The 20309-nt window shown below is 39.5% G+C and overlaps 1 protein-coding gene across 1 annotated transcript in view; it reads right to left on the bottom strand.

Annotated features, from left to right (window-relative positions):
- Positions 1–17719, bottom strand: part of carmil2 (capping protein regulator and myosin 1 linker 2) — a 77401-nt gene extending 59682 nt beyond the window's left edge. Inside the window, exons 1-13 of the mRNA XM_050073432.1 lie at positions 17708–17719; positions 16821–16880; positions 16392–16513; positions 14587–14684; positions 14337–14407; positions 14101–14174; positions 13950–14025; positions 12952–13040; positions 11555–11649; positions 9474–9560; positions 7877–7986; positions 5513–5590; positions 3816–3892 (exon numbers count right to left, since the gene is read on the bottom strand). Coding sequence (XP_049929389.1) covers positions 3816–3892; positions 5513–5590; positions 7877–7986; positions 9474–9560; positions 11555–11649; positions 12952–13040; positions 13950–14025; positions 14101–14174; positions 14337–14407; positions 14587–14684; positions 16392–16513; positions 16821–16880; positions 17708–17719 — 1049 coding nt within the window. The remainder of the gene's footprint in view (positions 1–3815; positions 3893–5512; positions 5591–7876; positions 7987–9473; positions 9561–11554; positions 11650–12951; positions 13041–13949; positions 14026–14100; positions 14175–14336; positions 14408–14586; positions 14685–16391; positions 16514–16820; positions 16881–17707) is intronic.
- Positions 17720–20309: the final 2590 nt, after the last annotated feature.

Below are 20309 nucleotides of genomic sequence, written 5' to 3'. Positions count from 1 at the left end.
CCGAAACTGTCACTGTGCCAAGCTGGATCTGTCGACACCTCCCCCTGCTGCGCCGCCACACCCATCTCAGCGCACCTCGGTCTGCCAAACTACCAAACTGAGCGCGCCTCGGGTTGTGCTGCTCGAAACTAGCTCAGCGTGGGGTTCGCCACCCTGCGCCACCCTGCGCTGCGCCAAAAAACTAGAGCCCTAGGGATGCACGATATTGGATTTTTTGGCGATATCCAATGTGCCGATATATATAACAACTCATTTGACCGAAAACCGACACGGAAATCAATATATCCACTTTTTCCCCACACCTAATTTTAGTGATCATCAAATCTCTAGTGGAATTAACATCTTATTATGCATGTGTACTTATCCTGATGGCCCACCAGCAGATGGAGACATCAAACAGAATGCTTTCAATGTATGTAATATTCATTCATTGAGCAAAATAAGAAAAAGTATGCTGGCCAATTCTGATATTTCATTTTAAAGCCAAAATCGGCCGATACCAATGACGTGCTGATATTATCGTGCACCCCTAATTGAGGCTTCAGCTGCGTTAGACAAAATTTTCCAATCTGCCTGCCTCTTTCACTACAGACCTTTTGACATATCACAACAAGAGAAGCACCAGTGTAACCAAAAAGGTTTTTTTAATGGCTTAATGTAATTTAGGTGTGTGTGCCCCTAAGGTCTGGTATTGTGTACGAAGTCTCATTGGCATAGGTCACTGAGGCAGTTAAAATGGAACTGAGAAATCTCTAAAGCTATGAGTTCCACCCTTTCCTGCTATGACAAGTCAAAACGTCTGCTGGGGAAGGGGTCTTGACTGCGTTCAAAATTATGTTTCGTCTTAAAGTTGTTGGTGTGTGAAATCAGAATTATTATGCCCTATAATGAATTACCCGTCAATGCATTGTAGAATCTAGTGTAGCTGGTTATTTTGCAGAAAGGACCATAGAAATAGGGTAGACTAGACTAGTGTCAGAACTCCAGTATTCCTACTGATCAAATTTACTGATTCTGTTTTTTGGTTCATGCCCTGGCTTAGTCTGTCTGGTCCTGAACATCTATTCACCCAATTTCCGTCAGCGGTCTGTGAGTCACAAATGTGGATATATGATGTTCATGCTGTTGTCTTATACTGTGCTCAGGTTAGGGTTAGAAGTGTGATTACAGTAAAAGCATTTAACCATGGACCGCGGAACGCATCTGAACAAGGGGGGGCATAATTTCAAGTCACGCGGAGGGGGTGGGGGGCATATGCATTGAAACAGACAATATTACTGATGTATTAAATAACGTTGCGGAGCACTTTTTTTTATTCCGACGCCACACAGTCACATCTACAGTACACACATGAACACAAACACATGCTTGCTCAGATTAACCCCTCTGATCTCACTCTAACATTCACACACAACAGGCCAAGCCTATTTATACATAAACGCACAGATGAGGCCACAGTGGAAGCTGGAGTAATTTGATCATTTTGTTTTTTCTGTTTACTTGAAGAAAATCAGATATCGACTTCTGTCTCTTCATTTTCCCAGATGCAGCCAGCGCAGGTGCCCGCCGTTAGCTCGCGACGCTCATGCATGACGTATTGATAAACAATGCACTTGATAGGCACACTAATATCAAATCAATATGCAGCAGTCAGTGGGAGTTTTTTTTATCGGCAGCAGTTGGTGAGAGTGAGTGAAGGTGTGTGGTGACTTGGCTCGTAAAAACACAGATAGGCTACAACTTAGGCTTTTATTCATATAAAATAGTTTGTCAGAGTAGAGCCCTGCGCGGGACTGTTTTCTTCATCACGCTCCTGCCCGCACCGCTGAATTTCTGACCATTACCGCCCGCAACCGCAACGTGTGTGTCACACTCCCGCCCGCTCCCGCAATGTGTATGTCCACTCCCGCCCGCTCCCGCAAAACTCTGAGAATTTATGCCCGCACAATAATAGAGATGCATTGATTTTGTGTCTTCTCCCGTCCCGCAGGAGAAAACACGTCATTTTATAGGCTATTAATAAAGAGATTCATGGGGTTGTTTGTTTCGTTTCCCTGGCCTGCATGTCTTTTGACGCACTGGTCAGGAATAGCGCTCCTATTTCGTTGTTTTCATTTAGTTTTTAATGAAATAAAGGCTGTTTCATATTCTATTCTCCTCCTCTGTATTTATTTATTTTTCTACCTTTATATAATCACGCAGTGATTGAGGTTAAGGCAAGCCCGGCGCCAGGATGAAGTTACTGAGTGGGCGGTTAAAAATTACGAGGGGGCAAATCTTTATTATGCAACATAGATTCACACAGTGAGTTATAAAGAGCGCGCAGACGTGCGTAATAGTCGCGCGTAATGACAGCTCGTCGCCGGTGAAACACAATAAACTGCACGTCTTCTTTCATGTCTTCTTTTTCTTCTTCTTCTACTGTTTAATGGGGACCCGCGGGACCCAATCCCAATGCAGCCCTCTATGTCAGAGTACAAAAGTTACCCGGGCCATGGCCCCCCCGGTTCCGCGGTCTATGCATTTAACACATGTGCAGTGCCAGTCAAAAGTTTGGACACACTTTTTCATTCAAGTAAATGGGAAAGTATGTCCAAACATTTGACTGGTACTGTACATGTAATAGAATGAGGGAATAATTTGAAATAGAAAGACAAGGCCACTTCTGGAAATATCTGCAGATTAGAGACTGTATTAAAGGGAATGGTCCCTTCCATCAAGATAAAAATCTAATACAGTGCTACATACAGCTGCCGACAATGTTCCACAAAGAATCAAAGTGGTATGAAATATATCCCTGGATAAAAAACAATGGTTGTGGAAATCTAAGAATGATATGGGAGAAGGATGATATGTGTTGTAAATTGGATGAAAAAAACATAGGAGGGAATTCTTTACAACACCGGGTAATATATCAGAGAAGTCAGAGGCAAATTTATTCAGTATATAATAATAATTCACAGATATTATAACACTCCAATGGCTACTTAAAGACGATCTATGTTGGAAATGCAAAAAAGAATGCGGTACATATAGATGGGAATGTCCTATGGTTTCTCCCCTGTGGAGGAAAGTTCTGGATTACATCTGTAAATGGTTAGAATGTGAACTGCCCAGTTTGCCAAGACTATGTTTCCTTGGTGACAAAACTCTAGTGCTGAATTTAAATAAATTTAGATTTAGAATATTGAAAACTGGCCTTATAACCTATGCTCGGATGATTTTAAGGTGTTGGAAGGAGCCTCAAACTCTGACACTGAATATGTGGATAGTTCAAATGATGGAAACTACTGCATGTGAAAAGATGCTGGGAAGATTAAATTGGAAAAATTATATGATTAATGAACAATGGGACAGTTTAAGCGGATATATGTTTGGAGGGAACAATTTGATCATGTAAAGACATTGGTGATAAGCTCACCACTGCGACTATATAGCTGCCTTTCCTGTCTGTCAATATTTGCCAGACTTCCCGCCTGTTTGTTTGTTTTTGATTGTCGTGTTAAACAAAAGTTTAAACTGTACATGTATATTTGACCAAATCAGACTAGACAGCACAAAAAAAACAGATAAATTATAAACACAACAAAATAAGAAATACTGTATTATACTGAAAACCTGAAAACATGTATACAGTGCAATACTTAGAGGTACTGTGATGATACCAAATCTGTGATAGGTATGCAAATATATGTGCAGAAATAATGAGCGTATTAGTGCAATAATACTGACTTCCTTGTGTCTGAATACTGCAAAGATGTCTGACATCTCAGAAAGAGCCTCTGACATTAGTGAAGTGGAACAGTGGAACTGACCTGTGGCTGAAAGGATTCCTGGCCAGGTTCAGGTGCAGCAGTTTGTAACAACATCCAGCAGACAGGGACACAAATAACTGCGAGAGAAAGTTACAATGAGAAAGTGTTCAGTGCAGAATAACAAACACAGAAGAACACATAACAACAGGTGGGACCAAGTCATTGTTTTGCAAGTCACAAGTAGGTGTCAAGTCTTAGGTAGGTCCCAAGTCAAGTCCCTAATCCTAAACTTTGAGTTTCGAGTCCTAAACAAGTCATAATGTGTTCCTCACTAAATGTACTGCTGTTTTAACAATGGAGTAACAATATATTAAATGTACAAAAATCATGAATGCTTTATAAAAGTTTCTTAAATAGTTACTTAGCTGTTAAACCAATGTTCGCTAAGCATTAGCTCACTAACTATGTCAATTTAAGCCTCAACTGTAATTTTTGACCCACAAGATTTGCATCCTGCAATTTGGTTTTTGTTGACCACTGCATTGTTTTTTACGGTAACAAAACTATCTTTTGTATCACTTTCTCCATCTGGCGCTCAATAAAGTAACATCAGTTCTTCATGGTTCTCTCCTGCAACTTGACTGGATGGTGTCAGATTGGTTCGAACAAAGTGGATCTGAGGAATTAGAGCATTGACTTTCTGGGAGTAAATAGCGTTAATGTTAGCTGATTCAGGAAATTAGGGTAAATGTATTGATTGGTGACACACTTTTTAAATATACCTTTTAATCTTTGGGTTTGGGGAAATCATGTATTTTATAGTCAGCAGGCTCAAGTCACAACTCACTGGTGTTGAAGTCCAAGTCAAGTTGCAAGTGTTTTTTCTCGTTGAGTTGTTGAGTTGTTGAGTCGTCGAGTCGCTGAGTCGTTGAGTCAAATCCAAGTCATGTGACCCATAATAATTCACATTAATTCAATTAACAACAGGGGCCAGCACAAAAATCTGGACCCCCCCATATGAAGCCTTAGTGGGCCCCTCTCCCCTTAAATCATCCATTGTCTCCTATTTACAAATAACTGAATCAGTTCAGGTTACTCTCATCACTCAGTCACATCATTTTACAGTGGTCACAGAATATGTTGTAACACCTGCAGCTGATCATGCCAGTATTAAACCATTCTGAAATACTGCTAACAAGTTGGGTTCACAAGAAATTTGTCAACAGCTGTTATTTTTCTGTCTGTTTTAGATACAAGAAATTGTCTGTTAAATAATTTATTTTGTGAACAGCAATAAATTATTAACAATTGCAATTTTAAGAGTTGCTGAACAAATGTCAGGATTTCTGATCATTTCCAGGCTTTCTGAGTAGGTAGTTCCACTTCCCCCCTCATTACTACACCTCTGATTAGAAACAAATAGAATGAGACGAGATGAAATAATGATTATTTGTTAAAGCATCAAACCTAGCTCCAGTGCTTACCGAAAGTTTCATTTGCAAATGTAAATAAACTTTGGAGTTACATGATGAAGGAGCTACTGTAGGCTAACACTTCCCCCTACAACCAGTATTTATGCTAAGCTAGGTTAACCACATCTTAGATATATCTCTTTACTGGACACACAAAGATAAACTCATATTGATCTTCTACTCTGAAAGCAAGCTGACTTTCCAAAATATTTGAATATTATTCCTTCAAGTGAGAGGTGAGGAGAAAAGCAGTTATAACATTTGTATAAAGTGTCAGTCACTGACCGTGTCCAGAGGGCAGTTGGTATCACTGAGGTCCAGATGAGACAGAGAGTTAGTGCTGGACAAGAACTTGAAGAGAAACTGCAAGACACACACACATAATGAATATCTATACTGTGTGGTATGTGTTTCAGATGTTTAGGCATGCTCTGCTGCAGAGTGCACAGTCAAAGTGTTGCTGAAAAGTCAATTTATTGTTATTCTCACAAGTCAGTGTTACCTGGGACATGTAGAACATCCATCCCTACACATCTACCAGGACTTTCAGCTCATGAGGTCATCAATAAAGTGTGCCCCTTTTAATTTTGCACATATTTCTTATAATTTTCATTTATATTTATCATTATTTATTATGCTTATTAAGATGGTGCTGCTGTTGCCGGCTGCAGTCCTGTCTCTCTGGGTAAACTGTGCTTACATCTTGCTTTCTTTACACTATTTGTTCGCTTTTTTGAACTATGAACATTTAACTGCACAATGTGGAGCTATGTTGAGAATGTGACAAACAAAAACTCTGAAACTTGAAAGTAAAACTGTATAAAGCCTTAGTATATGATTATACAGTTGCGATCAAACTTATTCAACCACCATTGCAAATTAGGTTTATTTGCAAAATGTATAAACTTTCAGCAGTTTGCAATGAACAAATCAAACAAGAACTATTTTTATAGCTCAACACAACTAATACTACAAAAGGTTTCTCCAAATTCAACACAAAATGCAACTTTTAATGACTACTGCTGTCTCAGAATTATTCAACCCCCTTAATAGAAGCCCTCATAAGTGCACACATTTGCAAATCAGATGTTGTCTCAAGCACACCTGATGCAACTGATCAAGGGCTTCATTAGTTGCATCAGGTGTGCTTGAGATAGAACACATCAAATACCTGGACTGACTAGGGGTTTGTTGATTGTGACGTTTGATTGCATGTTGAGAAATATGGCTAAGTCAAGAGAACTGTTCAAAAAGAGAAAAGAGATCCTTGCCTTGCATAAAAAAGAAGGGTACAAAAAGACAGCAAAGGCACTGAATGTTCCTAAAGATACAGTTGGAAGCATAGTCCACAAGTTCAAAGTTAAAGGAACAGTGGCTACACTACCTTGACGTGCCAGAAAGAGGAAGCTAAAAAAAAACCTTGAGTGACTGCAAAAGACCTGCAGCAAGACTTAGTGGCAGCAGGCGCTGAGGTTTCAGTTTTCACAGTAAGGTGCATGCTAAATGCTGAAGTTCTCTATACCCGAATTCCAAAACGTACACCACCCACAAGCAAAAGAAAAGTCAGCTCCAATATGCTCAAATGGGATTCTGTTCTGTGGAGCAATGACACAAAACTGGAACTTTTTGGGCCTGTGGGTCAGCGGTATGTTTGGAGGAGAAAGAATGAAGCATACTCTAAAAGGAACACCCTGCCTACAGTAAAGCATGGTGGTGGTTCGGGGGTACTCTGGGGCTGCTTTGCTTCCTCTGGCACTGGAAACCTGCAGCGTGTAGAGGGCAAGATGGATTCAATCAAGTATCAGGAAATCCTAGGAGAAACCGTCATGCCGTCTGTGAGGAAACTGAAACTTGAGTGTCACTGGACCTTCCAACAGGACAATGATCCCAAGCATACCTACAAGTCCATCAAGGCTTGGTTTCAGAAGAAGTCCTGGAAAATTCTGGAGTGGCCATCACAGTCACCTGACTTGAATCCAATAGAGAATCTCTGGCGAGATTTGAAGAAGGTGGTTGCAGCATGCAAACCCAAGAATATTAGTGAACTAGAGCTCATTGACTATGAAGAATGGGCTAACAATCCTAAGGAATGCTGCCAGCAGCTGGAATCTCACTATGCCTAATAGTTGAATGGTGTTCATTATGTCTTTAGTTTATGATAATGACTTTAGTGTTCTTTTATCTCAGACATGTTAGGATATTACATACCTTGACATGTTTCGCCGGAAACTTCCCCCTTCCTCAGAAGTGTGCGTCATGTTTGCAGCAGCTTAAAACAGTAAAAGGGTGCTCTACTAAGTACTAAAGACACTTATCATATAGGGGTTGAATAATTTTGAGACTGCAGTAGTAAAAGCGATATGTGATGAATTGGGAGAAATCACTTGTAAATATCAGTTGTGTTGAGCTATTTATATTGTTCTTGTTTGATTTGTGTACTGCAAAAAGCTAAAAGTTTGTACATTTTGAAAACAAATTTTATTTGAAATGGGGGTTGAATCATTTGGATTGCAACTGCAGTATAACATACATAAATTACTAGATATCTCCAAAAATTCCCAGTTACAGCTCCACCTCTGGATGTGTATGCACAGTATGTGTATTGTGTATGTATCCACATGACATGAACACACAGAGAGCAGAGCGTACCGTGGCGTCCTCAGTTACCAGACTGCCGGGGTTATCTGACAGGTCGAGGTGGGTCAGAGATGCTGAGAACAGATGAGAGGAGGATAACACCTGACTCAGACAGCCCAGACCTGGAGACAGGCAGATCACACCATGAAGAAACAGCCATCATGATGGTGGAGGAGGATCACAGGATGCAAAGGCAACGTTGTGAGAGAATTTCATTTAGTTTGAAATGACACTGATAGTTGCAGGATACAGATTTCCAAATATCACAGTTGGAATTATGTCATAGTACACCGTCCAGGTGACATCCAACTTTGTTTAATGTAACCTCCACCTCCACCTCTCTCTCCACACTGTGCATCCTCCTAGTTAATAAAACTACAGTGACAGACGGACTAGGGTTGTAGTGGTATACTGGTTTCAAGCAGGGGCAATTGCTCTGAGACAAGGGAGGCTGAACTTCCCCTAATATTTCATAGAAGAAATGGTCAAATATGCACTATTCAATTTACATTAAAATAAGAATTTACATTACATTAAACGTGTGCTAGGATGCGTTTCACATCATGACTATGATGTTCAAACTTCAGCTGTTTATCACCAGTTTTCAAACGTGACCTCCCTGTCATACATTCTCGCATCAGCACAGTGGACGCGGAGCCTCCAAGCATTCCTATGAGACAGCGCTGAGCAGGTTTTTTTTATGCAGCAAAGTGAGACAGTCATTGGATAAATGCGACACTTCCAGGGAGGCTCAGCTTCCCTGGGATCTAATGGAGCGGAAGGCGGGAAAGGATGCACGGTGTATGCATAATGATTGGAGGAATCGTCTAAAAGGCGGAACCCCTTTGTGATTAACAGCGCTACGTAATTTGGAGCTCAGTCCCATCCAGATATTTGCGAGTCTTCTGACAGAGTGCCGTCCAGAGTTCCTTATTTCCATAAGCCATATAGCTCATTTTCACCGTTTGTACAGTACAGTTCAGGTGTTTAAACCCATCTGAAAATCTTTGAGGTGTGTTTTGTTTTGGTTCTATAGCATGACTGTGGTTGAAGAACGGCTCCAATTAAATGTTCCTTTTTTTAGTTACTGCCTCGCTACAATATGACAAATTTTATCATGTAAAGTTAAAGTGAGCTTCCCCTGTTTGAAAAGACCAGCAGCCGCCACTGATTTCAAGGTATACCATGATACGAAAATTGACAGTGTACAATTGCTTATGTATGACACTGAAAAAAATGCAACTGGATGAAGAATCTCACCTTTTTACTCAAGCTTCCATTACAAAATGGTTTCAAGTTTCAATTACATTACTAAAAATTACAGTAATAAAACATTTGTACAACCAAAAATAACTCTTGCATTTCCATTCCTTTAAAGGTAATTCTGACTGATAATAATAATAATAGTAATACTTCTGTAATACCATGATACCGTGACACTGCGATATTTTCTGGGATGGTTATCATGCTGTGAAAATCTCATACCGTCGCAACCCTAAGACAGATCAAAGTGGGTATGTATACATATATATATGTATGTATGTGTGTGTATATATCTATATATATATATATATATACATATAGTGTGCATGCATGCGTGCATGCATACCTCTCGCAGTCATGGATACCCGGGACAGAGAAAGGTGCTTGAGTCCTTCAGCTAAATTCCCCAACTCTTGACTGAGAGCTATGACACCTAGGAATGAAAACACAACACGCACACGCACACGCACACACACACACACACACACACACACACACACACACACCACACACACACACACACACACACACACACACACACACACACACACACACACACAATATAGTATACAATATAGTCCAGCCCAGTGTGTATACTGATGGTAACAAACCTGTTGGTCGTTCTAAAGTACACCCTTTATGCACAAAGAAATATTACATTGTTAATGTTTAAAAATACAGAACTGATATGAATACAGTCACCAGTTCTTCTTGTATCACATGTGCCTATAGACTGTTTTCACAGGTGGAATTCATGACATTAATGATGGCCAGTGGTGAACAATAACATTGTACATTTACTTAAGTATTGTCCTTAAGTACAGTTAAAGTATTCGGTATTTGGTTATGCGGTGTTACTATGGCTACAGCAGCAGATGGAGATTAAGATTCCTCACCAGATCACCAATGGCCATACAACAAGTCTATGTTTGAAGTTTTTCAGATGACATATGATTTCTATCATTTTAAATGTTTTCTGTTTGGCACGCATAAATTTCATCAAGGTCTACAAGACTTCGCCATCTAACCTGAGAAATTTTGGAGTATGTAAACTTTTGCTTTATTCCAGATGAATATTAAGCTGTCTGTGCTTGTAGTAGCTACAGTTATTGTGCTATGTTCGGTCAAACGACTGTTTATGAATTTGCCCGCAAAGATGTCATTCACTGTTAGAAATATTTTTACTGAGTGTGTTTGCTGTGGATTCACGTAGGACCTGGTGTGTGTGTGTGTGTGTGTGTGTGCATGCAATGCATTAAGATTAAAAAAAGGTACTTTGAATACTGAAGTATATTTAAAAGCAAGTACAGTACTTTAACACAAGTAATAATTTGACTCAGCTCTTTCACTTGTATCGGAGTAATATTTGACCAGGAGTATCTGTACTTTGACTCAAGAAATAGAGTTGTGTTCTTTGGCCACCACTAATGATGGCCACATTCCATTTAGTAGGACCAGTTCCATGTCTCTGGCACTGTGCATTACATTTACATGCACAGTTGAGTCGTGCTATGGTTGCAGCTCAACCAGACCATTTAATTGGACTAATGTCCTTGTCCCAGTATACAAGCATGGGAGAGGGAACGATTTATTGACCGAAATATATCCAACTTTATTACAATAGGTGGTGATACTTCCCCTTTCATCCTGTTAGTATTGGACCTTTTTCCGGTTGACCTATTACATCACAGACTAAACAATTGAGCGTTGTCCAGCTGTTCGGCCACTTTTTTTAAACAGGTCGCCATGCTGTTTTTTCCTCGCATCCACGTATTTTAGAATATTTAACTCTTTCAGCTGACACAGCATGTCTCCTCGTTTGTCCAAAAATGCATGGGTCTGTAGATTTCACCATGTTGTTACCAGCTTCCTCTGTTACACATTTAATGCTTTCAACTTCCGGGTAAAGCCCAGGGTTGAAACTGTGGAGCATGTGCAGAGTGCCTAAGACAGTTTAGGTCCAACTGACTCTATATATGCATGAATAATTTGACTCCCAATTGCATTATCTGGGTGCGTTAGTCTGACTTTGAGAATTCGATCTCGTTCAACGTCAGTCGGACAAACATGTTAACACCTAAAAGTCCAGTTTTAGTCAGACTAACACAATAAATCAATTTCCTCCAATGTCATGTAAACATACTGATTGACATGAGTCACTAAGACACTGCATGGAATGGAGCCATCGTTAATGTTGTTATTTCCACCTGTGTGTCTCCTGATTTGACAAGTCAAAATGTCTACTGTGAAAAATTGTCTGTTTTACAACTAATAATATGTCAATTGTTTTAGTATCATTGAAGAAAAACAGTGTTGTGCTGAACCAAAACCAAACAGTAAAAATAACCACCTGGCTCAAGGTGGAACAAGAGCAACTAAGTGCATACTGTGCTTATACCACTCACATATGATAGATAAAGAGCCCACCTTTGTCTTCGATTGGATTGCCTGAGAGGTTGATGGATTGCAGGGTGGAGGATTCATGCTCCCGCAGGGCAGCTGCCATTTTGAGTGCAAAGTCCCTGCAGCAGAATAACAAGGTTCTCAATCGCTCCCTGTCAACTAGACTTTAAATTAAAATTGGACACAGCCTGCTTAGATTTATATGTGGAAAGTGTTGTTTAAATTAAAGTATTTCCCTTAGTTACAACAAACCATGTGGTCCAGTGTCTCCTAGTCCATCTGACAGAAACAACAGCCCAGAAACATCACAACATCAGAGAATTTATGGCAAACCTTCCTGAAGGAAAAAACTCATGTTTGAGATGGACATAGTACTTGGGGTCCAAGCCTCCAAAACACTACAAAGACTGGCAAAGAGCATCAAAAGGTCTGGAAAATATCAGCTTGAACTGGCTGTTGCACTGCCAAGAAAGTTGGGCCCTTAGTATTGTCAGACTTCAACCTTTTTCACAAGCAGACAAGTCTTACACCGAGGACGCTGATGGCAGGCTGATGGCATGGATCTGCATAAGGGTACAGAGGGCTCTCCACCACAGCATCCTTAGGTCCCTTTAAAAAATATCTGGCCATATCAGGGCCCTGGGCCTGCAGCCTAGGTCAGACTGTGTAAAGCCTCCTTCTAATTATAAGAATTTAAGAATCATCTTTACAACTTTAACTTTTATCCGACACAAATCCACTTTAAATTGACGCACACATTCAAACTAGGGATGCATGCCATACCATACGGCCTATTTGTGTTTGCATTGTGAAGTACTATAATTTCATTGTCTGATTTATATGCATTTATAAAGAACATTTCCTTTAAAACTGGAAAAGCCCTTAGGAAAATAATAATCCAAAGCCTTTTTCTGAAGGTGTTGTTTTAGTTTGTGGTGTTTTAAGGAATTTGTAAAACAGATGTAAAAACCTGTTTTTAAAGCCCTCATGATGATCTTCAGTGGTCAAAATATGTTGGCTCTTTTAATGATTTAGCCACTACAATAAAGGGTTTTTAATACATCCTTCCTTGTTTTATATATTTTTGGAGTGCCTAGATTGCTTTTGAGTGCATCCTGTTGTTTCTGGTTCTCCATGAGCAACCAGTTGTCTCTCTCTTTTCCTAAAAAATCTTTAAATCGGTTTGACATATCGGCAGAAATCGGCAACTTGGCTGATTCCAATATTTCATTTTAAGCCAATACCAGCCAATACCGATTATCGTGCATCCCTAATTCAAACAGCTACCTAGTCCTACTGAGGCTAATTGAGCAGCATCTCTACAGAAATGGAAAGTTGAGCATCTCATACCTGTTGGGGAAGTGTTTACTTGCTTGCCTACCTTGCAGTATGTCACTGCACACACTCACACACAAACTCACAGTTTGAGTCCACTGGCCTCTAGTGAGAGCTCCTTCAGACTGGGAGATCTGGACAGCAAGAAAGTCAGCTGCTGCTGGATGTCTACGGACTAAGGAACAAAGACACAGAGACAGGCAGTCCGAAACAAACTTTCAGTCTGGTTCCACACAATGTGTGTGAAAACTCTTCAGTGCAGAGAAATGTGGCGATACATCTTCCATAGATTCACAATATGCATGAATTCAGGGACTAAAGTAGTGGAGACTTTATCAGCCTTCTGGTGGGATGATGCTTTGGAAGCAATGAATTCTTCATCTTTCTGTAAATGGTTGGTACTTTAAAGTTCAGCAGAGCAAAGATAATGGTACATATTTGCCCTGATGTTGCTGCCCTGCAATCTGACACATAAACTGGTCTCACTTTGAAGGATGGTCAGATATTTCCAAGTCTATCTTAAATACATCTTTTTATATATCTCAATACTCTACCTTCTTGTGTTACTATAGCACAAGAAGGTGTTACTGTAGCTCTGCAAGAAATGCTATCTGGGAAAAACTTAACACTGCAACTATAGAAGATACCCAACTAATTTGTCTGACTCAGACAGCTAAAGTATAACTTCAGCTTCAGCTAAACCAGGATTATAGATTCATCCCCCATTTATTAGTGTATTAGGTTTCGGAATGTATTACTGAATGGCCTGAACGGAGCAGAGGAAATAGCCTCGATTCAGCCCTTGAAAAGGTTTGTTAGATGTGTAGTAGGCAGTTGTATAACCACACATCTACCAAGAGTTAATCATGTGTATGTACCACATACTCTCCACATTTACATTGCATCACCTTTTGCACACAGTATAAATTGATTCTATTTGCATACGAAACATGTTTTTTAGTCAGTGTGCAGGCAATTTTTCTATGAAATGGGATTGTGGACTTTGTTAATATTCAACACCATCTTCTTTATGGGCTTGGATTCAAACCATTAACAACAAAAGAACACAAACAACAGAGTTTACCAGTTTGAGTTCTTTGCAGTAGATCTTGGTGAACCACTGGTTGAAAGACAGAGCTGCTACTGCTAATGCCAAGTCCCTAAGAGCAAAGGAGAAGAATTTAAACAGTATGTAACAGAGGTAAGTTACGTTTGCACACTGTACTGTATCTTACCTGCTGTCTAGGTGGCTGAAGTCCAGCAGATTGAACTCTCTCCAGTTGTTAATGTAGTAGATATTGTCAACATCCTGTGGAAACAGTCAGCCATGCCCGATTGAGATATACCATTGCTAACATTCACTTACTGATAAGTGTAAAGTGTCACTTAAGTAGTTCATGGCGAAATAAGTCTTTGGAAAGTTTGGTACGCCTGTAAAAGTATTTGATGTTGCAGTACAGTAGTGGCTTACCCACTGAATCTCCTCTCTGAATGGCATTTCATTGAAATCACACAGAGCAGCATAGGTATCAGAGAATCCTCCTGCAGAACAAATATTCAAACACAATCTAATACTTCTACTATCTAATCTTCAAATCACCATGTGTTAATGACAGGTGATGGTGGCTGATCAGATAATCTGTTAAGAAGCTGACAGTGTCACTATCAGCTTTATTAGAGTATGACAAGGGATCATATAGTGTAAAATGAAGGGTTCATACCACAGGAGCCAGGTTGACTATCCAGCTGCTCTTCTATCACACCAGTAAGTGTGAGGAGTCTCTGCTGGAGATCTGGAGGAATCATCTTTAACAGCTTTCTGAGGATTGGAGGAAAAGAAATAAACTGTTAAAGACTGACATACAGTATATAACAAGACAAAGAGCCATTCTAACAGCTCTGTGAAGCTGTACAGTGGTGCTTTTAGTTAAATGCTAACATCAGCATGTTACACATTCATACAGTGACAGTGCTGACATGCTGATTGAAGCCATTTTCCGTAGTGGCCAAACAGTGCCCAATGGCACGTGATGCCATATATTTATATATATACTTTTTGTGTATTTTATTGTGTGCTTTGTTTTCTTGGTTTTATTATTTGCTATTTACCTGCACCAGGACCTGAGTACCTAATTTCGTTCCTTCATATATGTATACATGTTATAAATTAATAAATAAATAAATTATCATCATCCTGAAACAAAATATTTGACAAACTGAACCATTGATGTGATGTTTCCCCTAGATGAAAAATCAGAGGGTCAAAGTAATTACAATTCATCCTGAATTTCTGACCAAATTTCATTATAATCCATCCAATAGCTGATGTATTTTATTAAAACCACAAACATAAAAATTAGAATTACTATCTTGCATTTGTATGCCTCCACTAACCAGTCAAGTTGCAGCTGACATCCATGTCTGTCCAGGCTGATATGTAACCATGACAGCATGACAGGAGATAATGCTTCAAATACAGATGTTGCTGCAAAGAAGCTACAAATTCTTTTTTTTTTTTTTTTTTTTTTAAAGGACTTGCTTTCCATCAGATACTTTTTTTGTCTCAATTACAAGCTCGCTTTCTATACTGCCAACATGTTAGCTGTGCACCCGAAGTCTCCAAAAGCTACAAAGAAAAGCCAGAAAAGTGTTTTTTGCAGAACATTATAATGTCACAGTGAAGTTGACCTTTGACTTTTTGGTTATGAAATGCCATCACTTCAACATTTTATCCTATATCAATGAGTCCAAGTCAACATTTGTGACAAATTCGAGTTTATTCCCTTCAAGGCTTTCATGAGATATTGCGCTCATGAGAATGGGATGGATGGACAACCCGGAAACATAATATTCCTGGCCACGGCTGTCACCAGCACAAAGGCATAAAAAAAAGTCAGAGGATCACATGCCATTTGGATTTATCTTCTAGGAAGCATTTAGACACTGACCATAAAGCCATGACATAATGTGACATTTGCCTTGGGGGTGGTGCTAAAGGAAAGTTCATGAGGTCATCAAAATCAAATGGTTTTATGTTGATGTGAGCATGAATATGCTTGATGAATTCCATGGCAATCTTCATATTTTGATACTCAGAGAGGTGACAGCTCACAGAAGAAATGAGTGAGTGTAGACTGAATGCAGAAGCTTCCATACAGGTCTCCCTAAATGGTTTGAAGAAAATGATGTGAATCAGGCTATGGCCTTCACAGCTACCAGATCTCAACCCAGCTGAACACCTATGTTACATGTTGGAGTGACGTGTTAGACAGCTCTCCCCTCCACCATCATCAAATGAGGGAATATGTTCTGAAGGAATGCTGTTCATCCCAGTCCCTCACAGTTGGAGAATCCATGATAAAGAGCACTGGAGCAGTTCTGGAGGCTTGTGGTAGAACAATGACCCAAAAGAGGAATACAGCATGTAACGACTGAATTTTAAATTGTGCACATAGAATATTAACTAGTAGCCTATCTGCTCATTGTGTGCATTGAGACATGTAGCAGGTGGTGGAGTGAGCCTCACCCTGGAGATGAATCAGGAAAGACCCTCTTCAGTGAGGCGGTCATGTGACTGATCATGGCCTCAAGATCCTCAACATGCAATACACTGAAAGACAGAGTGTGTCTGTCTGTCTCCAACACAATCTGCGAAACACACGATATCAAACATGTATGATGCTTACTCTCAGTTAAAACACAAACCAAAGCTTATTTTTTAGCTTTACATCTATAGACACTGAAATATCTACTCTAACAATATGTCACAATAATTACTGCATATTGTTTTCCAAATAACTCTTTTCTGTTTTGAATGGCTTCCTGTGCTTTACTGAATAAAGAGACAGGGTGAACAAATGGAATATAATTTGATTAATACATACAATCAAGTAAAAGAAAAACTGTATTAAACATTATAAAGAAATATGGTTTTGATAAAAAAAAAAAAAAGTACCTGTGTGAGACTGTGAATGCTGATGGAGCAGATCTCCAAGTAGCTGAAAGTGCTCTCCACCTGTACACACAAACACACACACACACACACACACACACACACACACACAAAGAATAAATGAGAGGAAGGGGGGTAAATCAAATTTCTTTTAGGCCCTTTATTTTTTTTAAAAAGACAGTTTTAGTGACTATGGTGGTTAAAAGCTTGCCAAGATCTATCACTCCATTTTGGTTCGATGTGCTCGGATTTCAAGATTTCTGCCTCCATCCCCATACAATGAAAGTGGATGGTATTAAATTTGGACTGCTCTAAGCATGGAAAAAAATCATTTGAATAGTCAGCAGCAGCTTCTCTGTTCAGAAACAGTGAGTATGTGTACACAGGGGTCCCACACATTTCTTTGAACAAAATTTCAAAACTTTTCCTTGACTTTTTAGGGGCCTATAATAAAATTCCAATGACCATTCACAACGTTTAACTTTATAGTATACTTGACTCCAAATGTTAATTATAATATTATAGGCAGTCCGCGAACAGTAGGGGAGTGACAGCCGACTGGCCCACGGGTTAACTACTCTGCTCTACGCACTGGCACTTTAAAAATGCAGCACAATTTAAAAACACTAGTGGGTAAAAGGCACGGAATCTTTTGGAAGTCATGACCCTGCATGTTAAATCACACTGTCACAACATTATTTTTCTTGCCCCACTTGCTCAGCATTATTCAGAAATATCAGATTCAAGTCCTATTCTAACATAATTCCAGCTAGCTGGCATACATTGAGGGAGAGACAGAACATGGGAAGAAAAGAATAAGCGTGCATGAATTTGGGAATCTTAGGGTAGTGAAGAAATGGCCTGCTTCACTCTGCCTCTGATTGTCTTACCCTGACATTCATACCCGAACCCTAACCAATCCCATTCTCTTGCCTAAACCAACAAATCCAAACAACAAATGCAATGAGTACTGGGCAATCATAGAGAGCATAGGAAGGGTCATTCTGTTGCTATCCTAGGATCTGCAAATTTGCAAACTGCACGTGATGGTAAACAAAATGTAATGCACTGATGCATATTAGAGCTATGTTACATCAACAGCTACAGAAAATAAATCCAGCATTATCTTGCATTACGTGGAAGGTTATCCATGCATAATATTACTGTAAGTTTCATCCGACACAATAAATTCCATGATTTTTCCAAAACCTTCAAGGATTTTATTTATTCTGGGACACTCACTTAGCTCACCTGGTGAAGCGGGTACCCCATGGGCAGGGCCTATTTCTTTTGCTGCAGCAGTAGGAGTATAGTACATTGGTCAGTTCCAATGTACTATGTACTAAATGTGTGATTATGAGTGAAAAACTAATCAACACATACAGAAGTGTCTATTTAGGAGCTTACTGTATAGTTAACACTTCTAGAAAACCTACTGTATACTGATATGAAAGACTTTTTTTTCTTTTAAGAAAACAGAGGAGACATTTGTTTATCACTAATGTACATTTATAAGAGTCTGTGGTGACTGTAAGCAGTTCAAATGTGCTGTGGAGCTTTGGAGTGTCATTGACTACAAGACCCATAAGCCTTCGGGAACATTTGGCAAATTGCTGGCACTTTAACTAACTTGAAACTACAGGTAGTCTCAGTGACGTACATTCCTTCAGCTCAAGCCCTGGTTGGCTATGGAGGCTTACAAACAGCACTGAAAGCTGTATTGGCTGAAATGAGGTGTCAATGTAAAGGCCAGTAGTTTGCTTCCATTTTGAGATACGCCAGTCTGTTTGTTTATATGCAGAACAGGGGAAATTATGGATAATATGTAGAATGATATGAACGTTTGAAACGATGCAACAGCAGTTCATGGATATCTATGGATGTAATAATGTGTTTAATATGTCACTGGATTTAGATTTAGACCTACTGGCTAGTCGGATTTCTAAAAGTTTTTAAGGCTCAGAGATGTCAAACAATTTCACATAAATGTACAAATTAGAGAGAAGTCCTGAAAGTGAAAAGAAATACATGTAGCGTAATTTTGCCACCTTTTTGCAACACCTCGGCAACCCCAGTCTTGCAATCTCTCATTTTGTGACACATGGGAGGTCACATGGGAAATTTAACAGTTTAACAGATCAAAACCAGTGACAAAAATCAAACCCAGACATTTCAAACTTTTCATAAAATGTGCAAATTGGTATAGTTGTTTTGGTTAGATGTGTTTTAGAACAGTTGTGATTTACCCTGACAGGTTGCTTGTTTATAACCAGGTAACCTCTCCATAGACTCAGCACCTAAGACAGAGGTATGAGACAGACAAGAGGTTAGATATAGGACTGCCAGACCCTGAGCTCCCCCCACAGGAGCAGCATTCGCACATCTGAACAACAGTCCAAATGTACAAATTAAATTCTTTTGGTGCAAACATTTTTGGTAACACATTCTAATACTGATCAATGCACTGTAAAAATGTTGAACCTTTCTGACTCCTCTACTCCTCCCACCTATATACCAACATAAAATCAATGCTTGGAAATTTAAACTGTTGTATTAATCTACTCTTTACTTGTTACCTGATGTTACCAATTTATGTTGCACTTGCAACAGCTGGCCAGTGGGTGGCAGAGTGTGGGTTGACTCCTGCACAGGTCCAGTTTTAAAAACCCGCACCAACCTGTACCCATGAAGCTCAATACCAGACCTGACCCGTTACCCATCATTATGTCTAAGTCAAAGCCTCACCCGCCTGCACCCATCAATAAAAGTCCCACAACCCGACCCGCACCCGTGATTAAACATACACAGGCCACAGTCACTCACATTACGCTGGCTTCTCCGTTCTTGAATTACAAATGCAGCAGAGGAAAAGTCTTTCACTGGCTGCACTCGATGCCGAGATGGCAGAAACATTCCCTACAATCACTGCCAGGTCAGGACACATTTTAGCATGCTTCTTCCACCACCATAAAACCTCAAAATAATGTTATATTCTACATAAAAGCTTTTTACCAAAAATATATTAAGATGTAACCCCTTTGTAATGACTAATCTTTTATACAAGTAATATTCATACTGGTTTAAATAAATAACTCGATTGTATTTCCCAATCTTTGCTGAGCAACAGTGTGAACTGTGTGAAAGGAATTAAAGGCCTGTCCCATACAGATGCCTGTCCAAAATATAGGCCCATTGAGTTCCATGATTTAAGCAAATAATAGCCTGGGCTATTAATTGAAGTTTTACGGTAGATATAAACAGCTCATTCTAAGGTAAGAAAAACACAATGATTCTTATTTTCAGATGATTCTACACTAGAAAAGAAATAGTTATTATATTTCATTTATGCTAATATCCCATATATCCCCCTAAATCATCATTTGATGCTGAGATATCATATCTATTTTGCAATTAAACTCTGGTTTCTATATACTGGAAGAATAAGAAACCTAAAACCTCTGTTTAGACGACAACGGTTTCTCTAAAAACGGA

This window comes from Epinephelus moara, chromosome 20 (assembly GCF_006386435.1).
Source record: "Epinephelus moara isolate mb chromosome 20, YSFRI_EMoa_1.0, whole genome shotgun sequence".
In the NCBI taxonomy this organism is placed as follows: Eukaryota; Metazoa; Chordata; class Actinopteri; order Perciformes; family Serranidae; genus Epinephelus; species Epinephelus moara.
Note: the sequence above shows the minus strand (reverse complement) of the source record. Positions and strands in the feature narration are given on the sequence as shown.